Source organism: Oncorhynchus nerka, linkage group LG1 (genome assembly GCF_034236695.1).
Source record: "Oncorhynchus nerka isolate Pitt River linkage group LG1, Oner_Uvic_2.0, whole genome shotgun sequence".
Lineage (NCBI taxonomy): Eukaryota > Metazoa > Chordata > Actinopteri > Salmoniformes > Salmonidae > Oncorhynchus > Oncorhynchus nerka.
Genome location: NC_088396.1, coordinates 58,650,782 through 58,669,708, shown reverse-complemented (window position 1 = coordinate 58,669,708; position 18,927 = coordinate 58,650,782). Strand labels below are relative to the sequence as shown.

The window sequence follows — 18,927 nt, the reverse complement described above, 5'->3', positions numbered from 1 at the left end:
GTAAGTGTGAACCTGGACCCCTCCTCACCTAGGTAAGTGTGAACCTGACCCCTCCTCACCTAGGTAAGTGTGGACCTGGACCCCTCCTCACCTTTGTAAGTGTGAACCTGGACCCCTCATCTAGGTAAGTGTGAACCTGACCCCTCCTCACCTAGGTAAGTGTGGACCTGGACCCCTCCTCATCTAGGTAAGTGTGAACCTGGACCCCTCCTCACCTTTGTAAGTGTGAACCTGGACCCCTCCTCATCTAGGTAAGTGTGAACCTGGACCCCTCCTCACCTAGGTAAGTGTGAACCTGGGCCCCTCCTCACCTTTGTAAGTGTGAACCTGGACCCCTCCTCACCTTTGTAAGTGTGGACCTGGACCCCTCCTCACCTTTGTAAGTGTGAACCTGGACCCCTCCTCACCTTTGTAAGTGTGGACCTGGACCCCTCCTCACCTTTGTAAGTGTGGACCTGGGCCCCTCCTCACCTTTGTAAGTGTGAACCTGGACTCCTCCTCATCTAGGTAAGTGTGAACCTGGACCCCTCCTCACATAGGTAAGTGTGAACCTGACCCCTCCTCACCTAGGTAAGTGTGGACCTGGACCCCTCCTCACCTTTGTAAGTGTGAACCTGGACCCCTCCTCATCTAGGTAAGTGTGAACCTGGACCCCTCCTCACATAGGTAAGTGTGAACCTGACCCCTCCTCACCTAGGTAAGTGTGGACCTGGACCCCTCCTCACCTTTGTAAGTGTGAACCTGGACCCCTCCTCATCTAGGTAAGTGTGAACCTGGACCCCGCCTCATCTAGGTAAGTGTGAACCTGGACCCCGCCTCATCTAGGTAAGTGTGAACCTGGACCCCTCCTCACCTTTGTAAGTGTGAACCTGGACTCCTCCTCATCTAGGTAAGTGTGAACCTGGACCCCTCCTCACCTTTGTAAGTGTGAACCTGGACCCCTCCTCATCTAGGTAAGTGTGAACCTGGACCCCTCCTCACCTAGGTAAGTGTGAACCTGGGCCCCTCCTCACCTTTGTAAGTGTGAACCTGGACCCCTCCTCACCTTTGTAAGTGTGGACCTGGACCCCTCCTCACCTTTGTAAGTGTGAACCTGGACCCCTCCTCACCTTTGTAAGTGTGGACCTGGACCCCTCCTCACCTTTGTAAGTGTGGACCTGGGCCCCTCCTCACCTTTGTAAGTGTGAACCTGGACCCCTCCTCACCTTTGTAAGTGTGAACCTGGACCCCTCCTCACATAGGTAAGTGTGAACCTGACCCCTCCTCACCTAGGTAAGTGTGGACCTGGACCCCTCCTCACCTTTGTAAGTGTGAACCTGGACCCCTCCTCATCTAGGTAAGTGTGAACCTGGACCCCTCCTCACATAGGTAAGTGTGAACCTGACCCCTCCTCACCTAGGTAAGTGTGGACCTGGACCCCTCCTCACCTTTGTAAGTGTGAACCTGGACCCCTCCTCATCTAGGTAAGTGTGAACCTGGACCCCGCCTCATCTAGGTAAGTGTGAACCTGGACCCCTCCTCACCTTTGTAAGTGTGAACCTGGACTCCTCCTCATCTAGGTAAGTGTGAACCTGGACCCCTCCTCATCTAGGTAAGTGTGAACCTGGACCCCTCCTCACCTAGGTAAGTGTGAACCTGGACCCCTCCTCACCTAGGTAAGTGTGAACCTGGACCCCTCCTCATCTAGGTAAGTGTGGACCTGGACCCCTCCTCATCTAGGTAAGTGTGAACCTGGACCCCTCCTCACCTTTGTAAGTGTGAACCTGGACCCCTCCTCACCTTTGTAAGTGTGAACCTGGACCCCTCCTCACCTAGGTAAGTGTGAACCTGGACCCCCCCTCATCTAGGTAAGTGTGAACCTGGACCCCTCCTCATCTAGGTAAGTGTGGACCTGGACCCCTCCTCATCTAGGTAAGTGTGGACCTGGACCCCTCCTCACCTAGGTAAGTGTGAACCTGGACCCCTCCTCACCTAGGTAAGTGTGAACCTGACCCCTCCTCACCTAGGTAAGTGTGGACCTGGACCCCTCCTCATCTAGGTAAGTGTGAACCTGGACCCCTCCTCATCTAGGTAAGTGTGAACCTGGACCCCTCCTCACCTAGGTAAGTGTGAACCTGGACCCCTCCTCACCTTTGTAAGTGTGGACCTGGACCCCTCCTCACCTTTGTAAGTGTGAACCTGGACCCCTCCTCACCTTTGTAAGTGTGGACCTGGACCCCTCCTCACCTTTGTAAGTGTGGACCTGGGCCCCTCCTCACCTTTGTAAGTGTGAACCTGGACTCCTCCTCATCTAGGTAAGTGTGAACCTGGACCCCTCCTCACATAGGTAAGTGTGAACCTGACCCCTCCTCACCTAGGTAAGTGTGGACCTGGACCCCTCCTCACCTTTGTAAGTGTGAACCTGGACCCCTCCTCATCTAGGTAAGTGTGAACCTGGACCCCTCCTCACATAGGTAAGTGTGAACCTGACCCCTCCTCACCTAGGTAAGTGTGGACCTGGACCCCTCCTCACCTTTGTAAGTGTGAACCTGGACCCCTCCTCATCTAGGTAAGTGTGAACCTGGACCCCGCCTCATCTAGGTAAGTGTGAACCTGGACCCCTCCTCACCTTTGTAAGTGTGAACCTGGACTCCTCCTCATCTAGGTAAGTGTGAACCTGGACCCCTCCTCATCTAGGTAAGTGTGAACCTGGACCCCTCCTCACCTAGGTAAGTGTGAACCTGGACCCCTCCTCACCTAGGTAAGTGTGAACCTGGACCCCTCCTCACCTAGGTAAGTGTGAACCTGGACCCCTCCTCATCTAGGTAAGTGTGGACCTGGACCCCTCCTCATCTAGGTAAGTGTGAACCTGGACCCCTCCTCACCTTTGTAAGTGTGAACCTGGACCCCTCCTCACCTTTGTAAGTGTGAACCTGGACCCCTCCTCACCTTTGTAAGTGTGGACCTGGACCCCTCCTCACCTTTGTAAGTGTGAACCTGGACCCCTCCTCATCTAGGTAAGTGTGAACCTGGACCCCCCCTCATCTAGGTAAGTGTGAACCTGGACCCCCCCTCATCTAGGTAAGTGTGAACCTGGACCCCCCCTCATCTAGGTAAGTGTGAACCTGGACCCCTCCTCATCTAGGTAAGTGTGGACCTGGACCCCTCCTCACCTAGGTAAGTGTGAACCTGGACCCCTCCTCACCTAGGTAAGTGTGAACCTGACCCCTCCTCACCTAGGTAAGTGTGGACCTGGACCCCTCCTCATCTAGGTAAGTGTGAACCTGGACCCCTCCTCATCTAGGTAAGTGTGAACCTGGACCCCTCCTCACCTTTGTAAGTGTGAACCTGGACCCCTCCTCACCTTTGTAAGTGTGAACCTGGACCCCTCCTCACCTTTGTAAGTGTGGACCTGGACCCCTCCTCACCTTTGTAAGTGTGGACCTGGGCCCCTCCTCACCTTTGTAAGTGTGAACCTGGACTCCTCCTCATCTAGGTAAGTGTGAACCTGGACCCCTTCTCATCTAGGTAAGTGTGGACCTGGACCGTTCCTCATCTAGGTATGTGTGGACCTGGACCCCTCCTCACCTTTGTAAGTGTGAACCTGGACCCCTCCTCACCTTTGTAAGTGTGGACCTTCTGAATCCAGGAGAGAGGGTTGACCTTCATCAGGGAGTAAGGGATGCTGATCACGTGCATCCTGGTCATCACACTCTGCCAGGCAGCAGAAACAACAACATGGTGAACACAGGGACAGTATTTACCGGGGTTGGTCTCTGCAGTGTCCATGACACACCATGTCAGGAGAACACTGACAACGCAAGTCATGTCACACAGTTTAGTCTGAAAAGTACCTGCTAGCATTTCATGTACGTATGTGCGTGTGTGCGTGTGGTGTGTAGTCTATGTGTAGTGGTTGAAAAAGTACCCAACAGTCATACTTGAGTAAAAGTAAAGATAACTTAATAGAAAATGACAAGTAAAAGTGAGTCACCCACTAAATTACTACTTGAGTAAAAGTCACCCACTAAATTACTACTTGAGTAAAAGTCACCCACTAAATTACTACTTGAGTAAAAGTCTAAAAGTATTTGGTTTTAAATATACTTAAGGATCAAAAGTAAATGTATGAGTATAAATCATTTAAAATTTGTTCTATTACGCAAACCAGACGGCACCATTATCCTGTTTTTATAATGTACGGATAGCCAGGGGTACTCTAAACCAGACGGCACCATTATCCTGTAGGGATAGCCAGGGGTACTCTAAACCAGACGGCACCATTATCCTGTAGGGATAGCCAGGGGTACTCCAAACCAGATGGCACCATTATCCTGTAGGGATAGCCAGGGGTACTCTAAACCTTAGGCACCATTATCCTGTAGGGATAGCCAGGGGTACTCTAAACCTTAGGCACCATTATCCTGTAGGGATAGCCAGGGGTACTCTAAACCAGACGACACCATTATCCTGTAGGGATAGCCAGGGGTACTCTAAACCTTAGGCACCATTATCCTGTAGGGATAGCCAGGGGTACTCCAAACCAGACGGCACCATTATCCTGTAGGGATAGCCAGGGGTACTCTAAACCTTAGGCACCATTATCCTGTAGGGATAGCCAGGGGTACTCTAAACCTTAGGCACCATTATCCTGTAGGGATAGCCAGGGGTACTCTAAACCAGATGGCACCATTATCCTGTTTTTAAAATGTACGGACAGCCAGGGGTACTCTAAACCTTAGGCACCATTATCCTGTACGGACAGCCAGGGGTACTCTAAACCTTAGGCACCATTATCCTGTTTTTAAAATGTACGGATAGCCAGGGGTACTCTAAACCTTAGGCACCATTATCCTGTTTTTAAAATGTACGGATAGCCAGGGGTACTCTAAACCAGACGGCACCATTATCCTGTTTTTAAAATGTACGGATAGCCAGGGGTACTCTAAACCAGACGGCACCATTATCCTGTACGGACAGCCAGGGGTACTCTAAACCTTAGGCACCATTATCCTGTTTTTAAAATGTACGGATAGCCAGGGGTACTCTAAACCTTAGGCACCATTATCCTGTTTTTAAAATGTACGGATAGCCAGGGGTACTCTGAACCTTAGGCACCTTTACAAATGAATAATGTGTTTAGTGAGTCCACCAGATCAGAGGCAGTAGGGATGACAAGGGATGTTCTCTGTTTAGTGAGTCCTCCAGATCAGAGGCAGTAGGGATGACAAGGGATGTTTTCTGTTTAGTGAGTCCTCCAGATCAGAGGCAGTAGAGATGACCAGGGATGTTCTCTGTTTAGTGAGTCCTCCAGATCAGAGGCAGTAGGGATGACAAGGGATGTTCTCTGTTTAGTGAGTCCACCAGATCAGAGGCAGTAGGGATGACAAGGGATGTTCTCTGTTTAGTGAGTCCTCCAGATCAGAGGCAGTAGGGATGACAAGGGATGTTCTCTGTTTAGTGAGTCCACCAGATCAGAGGCAGTAGGGATGACAAGGGATGTTCTCTGTTTAGTGAGTCCACCAGATCAGAGGCAGTAGGGATGACAAGGGATGTTCTCTTGATAAGTGTGTGAATTTGACAATTTTCCCATCCTGCTAAGCATTCAAAATGTAACGAGTACTTTAGGGTGTCATGGAAAATGTATCGAGTAAAAAGTACATTATTTTCTTTGGGAATGTACAAATATATTTAGTATAGTAAAGTACAGATAGCCCAAAACACTACTTAAGTAGTACATTAGTGTTTTTACTGAAGTAGTTCACACCACTATGTATAATGAGCGTATGAAGAGCAACTCACGGTGAGAACCCCGTGCCACAAGCCGGCATCTCTCTTGAAGTCCAGGACGTTGCAAATGGTCTCAGCTGAAACAGAAACAATTAGTCACATATTAAATACAATATTAAAACTTATCGGTTTCCCTTTCTCACTGGCCACATAAAGCCTGAATGATATGAAATACTAAATCCCCTCCTGAATAGAGAACTACAGTGTGACCTTGATTTGGTTCTGAATTACATTTTCATCAAAATGTATTTTTTTTTGGAAGAAATGCCTTCTGGAACATGTGAACTTTTAATTGTGGAACTACACCGATGTGGAACTACACCGATGTGGAACTGCACCGATGTGGAACTGCACCGATGTGGAACTGCACCGATGTGGAACTGCACCGATGTGGAACTGCACCGATGTGGAACTGCACCGATGTGGAACTACACCGATGTGGAACTGTAATGTACCTCAATAACAAACTTGCCTTCCATCCATAAATACAAATACAATTGTGATATTTACAAGCCTGGTTGGTTTAGCCACAGAAAAAGACAGGAACCTTCCCGCTAGCCATGATTGGCTGAGATAATGGATGGGCTGGACATGCCGGGAGATGAGTTTGGATTGGTCTACCATGTAGCATGCTTCTGTCTATAACGTGAGCTGTTCAGTAAGTCTTGACAGTTCTTTGTACCACACCACTTTTGAAAGATATAACATTAGCCATCGAGAACTACAAAGGTTTTGGTACTTTTCTCAATAACATTGATGCCCTGAATTTAGCGGGCGCTATCAACAGATCAGTTGGAACAAGTGATGGTCTTCTTTCTGCACACGCCACGGTCAGTGTGAACCAGAGTGACTTGACAACGCTGGCCAAACAAGCTGTAGCTACAAACAAAACAGAGTTAAATTGATCCAGTCTGTTGTGAAGAGTTCATTCAGATATACGGGTAAGAGTCAAGCTACATTTTCAGATATAAGTTCGTAATTTTGTCAAAATCAAAAGTAAGTCAGTATCTGGTGTGGCCACCAGCTGCATTAAGTAATGCAGTGTATCTCCTCCCCATGGACTGCACCAGGTTTGCCAGTTATTGCTTGAGATGTTACCCCACTCTTCCACCAAGGCCCCTTGCAAGTTCCTGGACATTTCTGGGGGGAATGGCCCTAGCCCTCACCCTCCGATCCAACAGGTCACAGACGTGCTCAATGGGATTGAGATCAGGGCTCTTCGCTGACCATGGCAAAACACTGACAATTCCGAGCACTGTTTGCCAGTCCTGTCTGGTCCAGCGACGGTGGGTTTGTGCCCATAGATGACGTTGTTGCCGGTGATGTCTGGTGAGGACCTGCCTTACATCAGGCCTACAAGCCCTCAGTCCAGCCTCTCTCAGCCTATTGCGGACAGTCTGAGCACTGATGGAGGGATTGTATTTGCCATCTACTGTATTTCATCAACATGTCTAGACAATAGCGACCCACCCGCTGGGGGGTGGTTCTAGCATTTCCTTCACAAAGCACCACCTAATAATGATAATATTTTTGTTTTTGATACTACTACTACGCAAGTAACCACTTCACTGTACCGTTTACACCTTCTGTCCTGTGCATGTGAGAAATAAACTGAGGTTTTATTTGATATAGCGACTGGTTCTCACATGTCACTCCTTAAAGAGATGGGTGGGGCTAAGGCTTGAGCGGGTGTGAACGATGCTGAATGGGTGTAGACAAAGAAGAGCTCTCCAGTAGGTACCAAAACATTCAAGGGCCATTTTCTCAAAAGTGGGGTTACAGGTTTATCAACTTTCAAAGCACAATGACTTTCCCAGTGTTCCTCAACTGCAGTGTACTGTATGATATACCATTTCCGAGTCTCTACTTTTATCCAACGTAAAAAACACTATTTAAAATTTTGCTGCATAAGACTGAACCGAGGCGGTTGTTCCAAAATAGCAAAGTTGGGATGGAACTCGTAGGATGTCGACATCTCAACAGTCTCGGGAGTATTCTGATACGGAGAGACAGAGTTATCTATCCAGGGTGGAACTGGGACAAAGAGACGATGGAGGAGAGGATAGGTAGAGAGGGGGAGGGAGACAGATGGACGGAGGGAAGAGGATGGACGGAGGGAAGGGAGGATGGACGGAGGGAAGAGAGGATGGACGGAGGGAAGAGAGGATGGACGGAGGGAAGGGAGGATGGACGGAGGGAAGAGGATGGACGGAGGGAAGGGAGGATGGACGGAGGGAAGAGAGGATGGACGGAGGGAAGAGAGGATGGACGGAGGGAAGGGAGGATGGACGGAGGGAAGGGAGGATGGACGGAGGGAAGGGAGGATGGACGGAGGGAAGGGAGGATGGTCGGAGGGAAGGGAGGATGGACGGAGGGAAGAGAGGATGGACGGAGGGAGGGAAGGGAGGATGGACGGAGGGAAGAGAGGATGGACGGAGGGAAGAGAGGATGGACGGAGGGAAGGGAGGATGGACGGAGGGAAGGGAGGATGGACGGAGGGAAGGGAGGATGGACGGAGGGAAGGGAGGATGGACGGAGGGAAGAGGATGGACGGAGGGAAGGGAGGATGGACGGAGGGAAGAGGATGGACGGAGGGAAGGGAGGATGGACGGAGGGAAGAGGATGGACGGAGGGAAGGGAGGATGGACGGAGGTAAGGGAGGATGGACGGAGGTAAGGGAGGATGGACAGAGGGAAGGGAGGATGGACGGAGGGAAGAGAGGATGGACGGAGGGAAGGGAGGATGGACGGAGGGAAGGGAGGATGGACGGAGGGAAGAGGATGGACGGAGGGAAGGGAGGATGGACGGAGGGAAGAGGATGGACGGAGGGAAGAGAGGATGGACGGAGGGAAGAGAGGATGGACGGAGGGAAGAGAGGATGGACGGAGGGAAGAGGATGGACGGAGGGAAGGGAGGATGGACGGAGGTAAGAGGATGGACGGAGGGAAGAGGATGGACGGAGGGAAGAGGATGGACGGAGGGAAGGGAGGATGGACGGAGGGAAGAGAGGATGGACGGAGGGAAGAGAGGATGGACGGAGGGAAGAGAGGATGGACGGAGGGAAGAGAGGATGGACGGAGGGAAGGGAGGATGGACGGAGGGAAGGGAGGATGGACGGAGGGAAGAGGATGGACGGAGGGAAGGGAGGATGGACGGAGGGAAGAGGATGGACGGAGGGAAGGGAGGATGGACGGAGGGAAGAGAGGATGGACGGAGGGAAGAGAGGATGGACGGAGGGAAGAGAGGATGGACGGAGGGAAGAGGATGGACGGAGGGAAGGGAGGATGGACGGAGGTAAGGGAGGATGGACGGAGGTAAGGGAGGATGGACGGAGGTAAGGGAGGATGGACGGAGGTAAGGGAGGATGGACGGAGGGAAGAGAGGATGGACGGAGGGAAGGGAGGATGGACGGAGGGAAGGGAGGATGGACGGAGGGAAGGGAGGATGGACGGAGGGAAGGGAGGATGGACGGAGGGAAGGGAGGATGGACGGAGGGAAGGGAGGATGGACGGAGGGAAGAGAGGATGGACGGAGGGAAGGTAGGATGGACAGATGGACGGAGCCCCTCCCCCTGCCTCACACCAAGCCCCCCTGCCTCACACCAAGCCCCTCCACCTGCCTCACACACCAAGCCCCTCCCCTGTCTCTCACACCAAGCCCCCTGCCTCACACCAAGCACCTCCACCTGCCTCTCACACCAAGCCCCTCCCCTGTCTCTCACACCAAGCCCCTCCCCTGTCTCTCACACCAAGCCCCCCCTGCCTCACACCAAGCCCTCCACCTGCCTCTCACACCAAGCCCCTCCCCTGTCTCTCACACCAAGCCCCTCCCCTGTCTCTCACACCAAGCCCCTCCCCTGTCTCTCACACCAAGCCCCTCCCCCTGTCTCTCTCACCAAGCCCCTCCCCTGTCTCTCACACCAAGCCCCTCCCCTGTCTCTCACACCAAGCCCCTCCCCTGTCTCTCACACAAGCTCCCCCCCTGCCTCACACCAAGCCCCTCCACCTGCCTCACACACCAAGCCCCTCCCTGTCTCTCACACCAAGCCCCCTGCCTCACACCAAGCACCTCCCCGTCTCTCACACCAAGCCCCTCCCCCTTCTCTCACACCAAGCCCCTCCCCTTCTCTCACACCAAGCCCCTCCCCCTTCTCTCACACCAAGCCCCTCCCCGTGTCTCACACCATCAAAATTGAGCGTTCACATCTTCCTCTCTGACAAGTGGTTTCAATTCGGTATTTGCATTTGAGGTTTGGTCTAACAGAATGGGTCATATGGACACTGAAACACACTTTAGTGTAGAGGAGAAGTTAACTTCTAATGATTCCCTTTTTATGTCTCAACTCCTCGCATTGTGCACTACTAAAACGAGAGGATCAATGAACATTGTTGAAATTGAACGGTCAAATATTTGCTCGTGGCATTAGGGCACCACGTAAAGACCAATACACTAGCTGTCTAGTCTGTTTTATAAATGTGCAATAAGCATAAAACACAATTATATAAGGAACTGGCAACTCGTTCTCATTCTGAGAAATAAGGTAGGCCACTTGATTGTCAACATCTGAACAAAGTGGACAGGCTTTTCAAACAGTTGGAGACAGAAGAGTGTTCATAACAATTCAACTGTTATACCTTGTTAGCTAGCAAATAGATCCAAGCTGCCTAAACTTGAAATATAAAGATTAGCTGGCTACTCACTAGCACGTGGGCTTGCGAGGTTGCTGATGAGACCTGTGTTCATGTTCTTTCACCTAATGCCTGCTCCAATAACTTAGAATTATTAGTGAATGTGCAGTATGCATGGCTGTAGTTACATTTGTAACAAAAAAAAAGGGTATTTTCACAGACTTGAAATCCAGATCAAATCAAAATCTGTCCCATGTGCCGAGGACAATCATACAGTGAACTGCTGACTTACAGCCAAGGATGTTACGGTACAGAGTCAATGTGGAGACTATATACAGGGTATTACGGTACAGAGTCAATGTGGAGGCTATATACAGGGTATTACGGTACAGAGTCAATGTGGAGGCTATATACAGGGTATTACGGTACAGAGTCAATGTGGAGGCTATATACAGGGTATTACGGTACAGAGTCAATGTGGAGGCTATATACAGGGTATTACGGTACAGAGTCAATGTGGAGGCTATATACAGGGTATTACGGTACAGAGTCAATGTGGAGGCTATATACAGGGTATTACGGTACAGAGTCAATGTGGAGGCTATATACAGGGTATTACGGTACAGAGTCAATGTGGAGGCTATATACAGGGTATTACGGTACAGAGTCAATGTGGAGGCTATATACAGGGTATTACGGTACAGAGTCAATGTGGAGGCTATATACAGGGTATTACGGTACAGAGTCAATGTGGAGGCTATATACAGGGTATTACGGTACAGAGTCAATGTGGAGGCTATATACAGGATATTACGGTACAGAGTCAATGTGGAGGCTATATACAGGGGGTACCGGTACAGAGTCAATGTGGAGGCTATATACAGGGTGTTACGGTACAGAGTCAATGTGGAGGCTATATACAGGGTATTACGGTACAGAGTCAATGTGGAGGCTATATACAGGGTATTACGGTACAGAGTCAATGTGGAGGCTATATACAGGGTATTACGGTACAGAGTCAATGTGGAGGCTATATACAGGGTGTTACGGTACAGAGTCAATGTGGAGGCTATATACAGGGTATTACGGTACAGAGTCAATGTGGAGGCTATATACAGGGTATTACGGTACAGAGTCAATGTGGAGGCTATATACAGGGTGTTACGGTACAGAGTCAATGTGGAGGCTATATACAGGGTGTTACGGTACAGAGTCAATGTGGAGGCTATATACAGGGTTTTACGGTACAGAGTCAATGTGGAGGCTATATACAGGGTATTACGGTACAGAGTCAATGTGGAGGCTATATACAGGGTATTACGGTACAGAGTCAATGTGGAGGCTATATACAGGGTATTACGGTACAGAGTCAATGTGGAGGCTATATACAGGGTATTACGGTACAGAGTCAATGTGGAGGCTATATACAGGATATTACGGTACAGAGTCAATGTGGAGGCTATATACAGGATATTACGGTACAGAGTCAATGTGGAGGCTATATACAGGGGGTACCGGTACAGAGTCAATGTGGAGGCTATATACAGGGTGTTACGGTACAGAGTCAATGTGGAGGCTATATACAGGGTGTTACGATACAGAGTCAATGTGGAGGCTATATACAGGGTATTACGGTACAGAGTCAATGTGGAGACTATATACAGGGTATTACGGTACAGAGTCAATGTGGAGGCTATATACAGGGTATTACGGTACAGAGTCAATGTGGAGACTATATACAGGGTATTACGGTACAGAGTCAATGTGGAGGCTATATACAGGGTATTACGGTACAGAGTCAATGTGGAGGCTATATACAGGGTATTACGGTACAGAGTCAATGTGGAGGCTATATACAGGGTATTACGGTACAGAGTCAATGTGGAGACTATATACAGGGTATTACGGTACAGAGTCAATGTGGAGGCTATATACAGGGTATTACGGTACAGAGTCAATGTGGAGGCTATATACAGGGTATTACGGTACAGAGTCAATGTGGAGGCTATATACAGGGTGTTACGGTACAGAGTCAATGTGGAGGCTATATACAGGGTATTACAGTACAGAGTCAATGTGGAGGCTATATACAGGGTGTTACGGTACAGAGTCAATGTGGAGGCTATATACAGGGTATTACGGTACAGAGTCAATGTGGAGGCTATATACAGGGTATTACGGTACAGAGTCAATGTGGAGGCTATATACAGGGTGTTACGGTACAGAGTCAATGTGGAGGCTATATACAGGGTATTACGGTACAGAGTCAATGTGGAGGCTATATACAGGGGGTACCGGTACAGAGTCAATGTGGAGGCTATATACAGGATATTACGGTACAGAGTCAATGTGGAGGCTATATACAGGATATTACGGTACAGAGTCAATGTGGAGACTATATACAGGGTGTTACGGTACAGAGTCAATGTGGAGGCTATATACAGGATATTACGGTACAGAGTCAATGTGGAGGCTATATACAGGATATTACGGTACAGAGTCAATGTGGAGGCTATATACAGGATATTACGGTACAGAGTCAATGTGGAGGCTATATACAGGGGGTACCGGTACAGAGTCAATGTGGAGGCTATATACAGGGTGTTACGGTACAGAGTCAATGTGGAGGCTATATACAGGGTGTTACGGTACAGAGTCAATGTGGAGGCTATATACAGGGTATTACGGTACAGAGTCAATGTGGAGGCTATATACAGGGTATTACGGTACAGAGTCAATGTGGAGGCTATATACAGGGTGTTACGGTACAGAGTCAATGTGGAGGCTATATACAGGGTATTACGGTACAGAGTCAATGTGGAGGCTATATACAGGGGGTACCGGTACAGAGTCAATGTGGAGGCTATATACAGGATATTACGGTACAGAGTCAATGTGGAGGCTATATACAGGATATTACGGTACAGAGTCAATGTGGAGGCTATATACAGGATATTACGGTACAGAGTCAATGTGGAGACTATATACAGGGTGTTACGGTACAGAGTCAATGTGGAGGCTATATACAGGATATTACGGTACAGAGTCAATGTGGAGGCTATATACAGGATATTACGGTACAGAGTCAATGTGGAGGCTATATACAGGGTATTACGGTACAGAGTCAATGTGGAGGCTATATACAGGGTATTACGGTACAGAGTCAATGTGGAGGCTATATACAGGGGGTACCGGTACAGAGTCAATGTGGAGGCTATATATAGGGGGTACCGGTACAGAGTCAATGTGGAGGCTATATACAGGGGGTACCGGTACAGAGTCAATGTGGAGGCTATATACAGGGGGGTACCGGTACAGAGTCAATGTGGAGGCTATATACAGGGGGTACCGGTAGAGAGTCAATGTGGAGACTATATACAGGGGGCACCGGTACAGAGTCAATGTGGAGGCTATATACAGGGGGTACCGGTACAGAGTCAATGTGGAGGCTATATACAGGGGGTACCGGTACAGAGTCAATGTGGAGACTATATACAGGGGGTACCGGTACAGAGTCAATGTGGAGGCTATATACAGGGGGTACCGGTACAGAGTCAATGTGGAGGCTATATACAGGGGGTACCGGTACAGAGTCAATGTGGAGGCTATATACAGGGGGTACCGGTACAGAGTCAATGTGGAGGCTATATACAGGGAGTACCGGTACAGAGTCAATGTGGAGGCTATATACAGGGGTACCGGTACAGAGTCAATGTGGAGGCTATATACAGGGGGTACCGGTACATAGTCAATGTGGAGGCTATATACAGGGGGTACCGGTACAGAGTCAATGTGGAGGCTATATACAGGGGGTACCGGTACAGAGTCAATGTGGAGGCTATATACAGGGGGTACCGGTACAGAGTCAATGTGGAGGCTATATACAGGGGTACCGGTACAGAGTCAATGTGGAGGCTATATACAGGGGGTACCGGTACAGAGTCAATGTGGAGGCTATATACAGGGGGTACCGGTACAGAGTCAATGTGGAGGCTATATACAGGGGGTACCGGTACAGAGTCAATGTGGAGACTATATACAGGGGGTACCAGTACAGAGTCAATATGGAGGCTATATACAGGGGGTACCGGTACAGAGTCAATGTGGAGGCTATATACAGGGGGCACCGGTACAGAGTCAATGTGGAGGCTATATACAAGGGGCACCGGTACAGAGTCAATGTGGAGGCTATATACAGGGAGTACCGGTACAGAGTCAATGTGGAGGCTATATACAGGGAGTACCGGTACAGAGTCAATGTGGAGGCTATATACAGGGGTACCGGTACAGAGTCAATGTGGAGGCTATATACAGGGGGTACCGGTACAGAGTCAATGTGGAGGCTATATACAGGGGGTACCGGTACAGAGTCAATGTGGAGGCTATATACAGGGGGTACCGGTACAGAGTCAATGTGGAGGCTATATACAGGGAGTACCGGTACAGAGTCAATGTGGAGGCTATATACAGGGAGTACCGGTACAGAGTCAATGTGGAGGCTATATACAGGGGGTACCGGTACAGAGTCAATGTGGAGGCTATATACAGGGAGTACCGGTACAGAGTCAATGTGGAGGCTATATACAGGGAGTACCGGTACAGAGTCAATGTGGAGGCTATATACAGGGGGTACCGGTACAATGTGGAGGCTATATACAGGGGGTACCGGTACAGAGTCAATGTGGAGGCTATATACAGGGGGTACCGGTACAGAGTCAATGTGGAGGCTATATACAGGGGGTACCGGTACAGAGTCAATGTGGAGGCTATATACAGGGGGTACCGGTACAGAGTCAATGTGGAGGCTATACAGGGGGTACCGGTACAGAGTCAATGTGGAGGCTATATACAGGGGGTACCGGTACAGAGTCAATGTGGAGGCTATATACAGGGGGCACCGGTTAGTCGAGGTAATTGAGGGAGGAGAGGAGAGAGAGGGAGGAGAGGAGAGAGAGGGAGGAGAGGAGAGAGAGGGAGGGAGGAGAGGAGAGAGAGGGAGGGAGGAGAGGAGAGAGAGGGAGGGAGAAGAGAGGAAAGACAGGAGAGAACGTGAGAGGGAGGAGAGGAGAGAGAGGGAGGGAGGAGAGGAGAGAGAGGGAGGAGAGGAGAGGGAGGGAGGAGAGGAGAGAGAGGGAGGAGAGGAGAGAGAGGGAGGAGAGGAGAGAGAGGGAGGAGAGGAGAGAGAGGGAGGGAGGGAGGAGAGGAGAGAGAGAGGGAGGAGAGGAGAGAGAGGGAGGGAGGAGAGGAGAGAGAGGGAGGGAGGAGAGCAGAGAGAGGGAAGGAGCAGAAGAGAGATAGCGGGAGGGAGGAGGGGAGGGATGAGAGATAGCGGGAGGGAGGAGGGGAGAGATAGCGGGAGGGAGGAGGGGAGGGATGAGAGGAGAGATAGCGGGAGGAGAGGAGCCGAGAGACAGAGGGAGGGGACGAGACTGATGAGGAGAGAGAGGAGAGACAACGGGAGGGGACGAGACTGATGAGGAGAGACAACGGGAGGGGACGAGACTGATGAGGAGAGACAACGGGAGGGGACGAGACTGATGAGGAGAGACAACGGGAGGGGACGAGACTGATGAGGAGAGACAACGGGAGCGGAGGAGAGATAACGGGAGGGGAGGATGGAGGAGAGGGACAGAGGGAGGGAGGAGAGAGGGAGACGAGGGAGGAGAGGAGAGACGAGGGAGGAGAGGATAGACGAGGGAGGAGAGGAGAGACGAGGAGAGACGAGGGAGGAGAGGAGAGACGAGGGAGGAGAGGAGAGACGGAAGGAGGAGAGGAGAGACGAGGGAGGAGAGGAGAGACGAGAGGGGAGGGGAGAGACGAGGGAGGAGAGGAGAGACGAGAGGGGAGGGGAGAGACGAGGGAGGAGAGACGAGACGAGGGAGGAGAGACGAGACGAGGGAGGAGAGGAGAGACGGAAGGAGGAGAGGAGAGACGAGGGAGGAGAGGAGAGACGAGAGGGGAGAGACGAGGGAGGAGAGGAGAGACGAGAGGGGAGGAGAGACGAGAGGGGAGGAGAGACGAGAGGGGAGAGGAGAGACGAGGGAGGAGAGATGAGACGAGGGAGGAGAGGAGAGACGGAAGGAGGAGAGGAGAGACGGAAGGAGGAGAGACGAGGGAGGAGAGGAGAGACGAGAGGGGAGGGGAGAGACGAGGGAGGAGAGGAGAGACGAGAGGGGAGGGGAGAGACGAGGGAGGAGAGGAGAGACGAGGGAGGAGAGGAGAGACGGAAGGAGGAGAGGAGAGACGAGGGAGGAGAGGAGAGACGAGAGGGGAGGGGAGAGACGAGGGAGGAGAGACGAGACGAGGGAGGAGAGACGAGACGAGGGAGGAGAGGATAGACGAGGGAGGAGAGGAGAGACGGAAGGAGGAGAGGAGAGACGGAAGGAGAGAGGGAAGGAGGGAGGAGAGGAGAGAAGGTGCTTCTACACCTGCATTGCTTGCTGTTTGGAGTTTTAGGCTGGGTTTCTGTACAGCACTTTGAGACATCAGCTGATGTAAGAAGGGCTTTACAAATACATTTGATTTGATGATAGAGGAGAGAAGAGGGATGGGAAGAGAGAGAGGGAGAGGAGAGGAAAGGAGATAGGAGGGGAGGAAAGGAGAGAGGGAGCAGAGGAGAGAGAGGGAAGGGAGGGATGGCTAGAGGGAGGAGAGGGAGAGGGGAGGAGAGAGGGAGGTGAGACAAAGGAAGGGAAAAGAGATAGCGGGAATGAGGTGAGGAGAGACAGGAGGGAGGGAGGAGAGAGTGGGGGGGACAACAGAGGGAGGGACGGAGGAAGGAGAGGAGAGAGAAGGGAGGAGATACAGCTGAGGGAGGAGAGACGATACAGCTGAGGGAGGAGAGGCGATACAGCTGAGGGAGGAGAGGCGATACAGAGGGAGGGGAAGCAATACAGAGGGAGGGGAGGCGATACAGCTGAGGGAGGAGAGGCGATACAGCTGAGGGAGGAGAGGCAATATGGCTGAGGGAGGAGAGGCGATACAGAGGGAGGAGAGAGGAGGAAGCAGATATATGGAGGAGCGAGGAGAGAGGGGGAGATCGATGAGGAAGACAGGAGGAGATATAGAGAAGCAAGAAGAGAGAGAAAGGGGAGGAGATAAAGAGGGGGAGGAGAGAAGACAGAGGGGGAGGAGATAGGAGAAGATAGAGGAAGGAGGAGAGAGTGAGGGGGAGGATATAGAGGAGGGAGGAGAGGAGAGAATGAGGGGGAGGAGATATAGAGGAGGGAGGAGAGGAGAGCCAGAGGGGGAGGAGATATAGAGGGAGGAGAGGAGAGAGGAGAAGATAGAGGAGGGAGGAGAGGCAGAGGGAGGAGAGAGAGGAGGGAGGAGAGGCAGAGGGAGGAGAGAGAGGAGGGAGGAGAGAGAGCAGGGAGGAGATGAGAGAGAGGGAGGAGAGGAATTAAGGAGAAAAGGAAGAGAGGAGGGAGGGAGGAGAGGAGGGAGGGAGGAGAGGAGAGAGCGGGAGGGAGGGAGGGAGGTGGGAAGAGAAAGGAGAGAGGTAGGAGAACAGCAAAAAGCCTGGGGGGAGAGGCAGTCTTGCATTCCTCCTCAACGGGGGACTGACCTAGACCTTGTAACACAGAGACTCACCCTCAGTGTATCCACAGGCCTGTGTGAGGGCGTGACAGTGGGCTAGCATGGCTGGATGAGAGACAGTTATACCCATTGTGCTCCCCTCCTTACTGGTCTTGTACTGCAGAAAACAACACTATACAGTTAGATTTACAGTGGGGCAAAAAAGTATTTAGTCAGCCACCAATTGTGCAAGTTCTCCCACTTAAAAAGATGAGAGAGGCCTGTAATTTTCATCATAGGTACACTTCAACTATGACAGACAAAATGAGAAAAAAAAATCCAGAAAATCACATTGTAGGATTTTTAATTAATTTATTTGCAAATTATGGTGGAAAATAAGTATTTGGTCAAAAACAAAAGTTTATCTCAATACTTTGTTATATACCCTTTGTTGGCAATGACAGAGGTCAAATGTTTTCTGTTAAGTCAAAGACTCTGGGTCCTCCGACACATTGGTGTGGCTGGCTTCCGGGTTGGATGCACGCTGTGTTAAGAAGCAGTGCGGCTTGGTTGGGTTGTGTATCGGAGGACAAATTACTTTCAACATTCGTCTCTCCCGAGCCCGTACGGGAGTTGTAGCGATGAGACAAGATAGTAGCTACTAAACAATTTCGTGGACACCGCGAAATTGGGGAGAAAACGGGGTAAAAAAAAAAGAAAAAGGCACGTTTTTGCTGAGTTTTAGTTTAACTACATAATACATACTTACAGTGCCTTGCCAAAGTATTCGGCCCCCTTGAACTTTGCCACCTTTTGCCACATTTCAGGCTTCAAACATAAAGATATAAAACTGTATTTTTTTGTGAGGAATCAACAACAAGTGGGACACAATCATGAAGTGGAACGACATTTATTGGATATTTCAAACTTTTTTAACAAATCAAAAACTGAAAAATTGGGCGTGCAAAATTATTCAGCCCCTTTACTTTCAGTGCAGCAAACTCTCTCCAGA

The 18,927-nt window shown here is 50.6% G+C and overlaps 1 protein-coding gene across 1 annotated transcript in view; it reads right to left on the bottom strand.

Annotated features, from left to right (window-relative positions):
- The window catches only part of dip2a (disco-interacting protein 2 homolog A), a 299,931-nt gene that overhangs the window by 98,201 nt on the left and 182,803 nt on the right, over positions 1–18,927 (bottom strand). The window contains exons 12-14 of the mRNA XM_065019803.1: positions 17,991–18,093; positions 5,782–5,846; positions 3,600–3,693 (exon numbers count right to left, since the gene is read on the bottom strand). Of these exons, the coding sequence (XP_064875875.1) occupies positions 3,600–3,693; positions 5,782–5,846; positions 17,991–18,093 (262 nt within the window). The remainder of the gene's footprint in view (positions 1–3,599; positions 3,694–5,781; positions 5,847–17,990; positions 18,094–18,927) is intronic.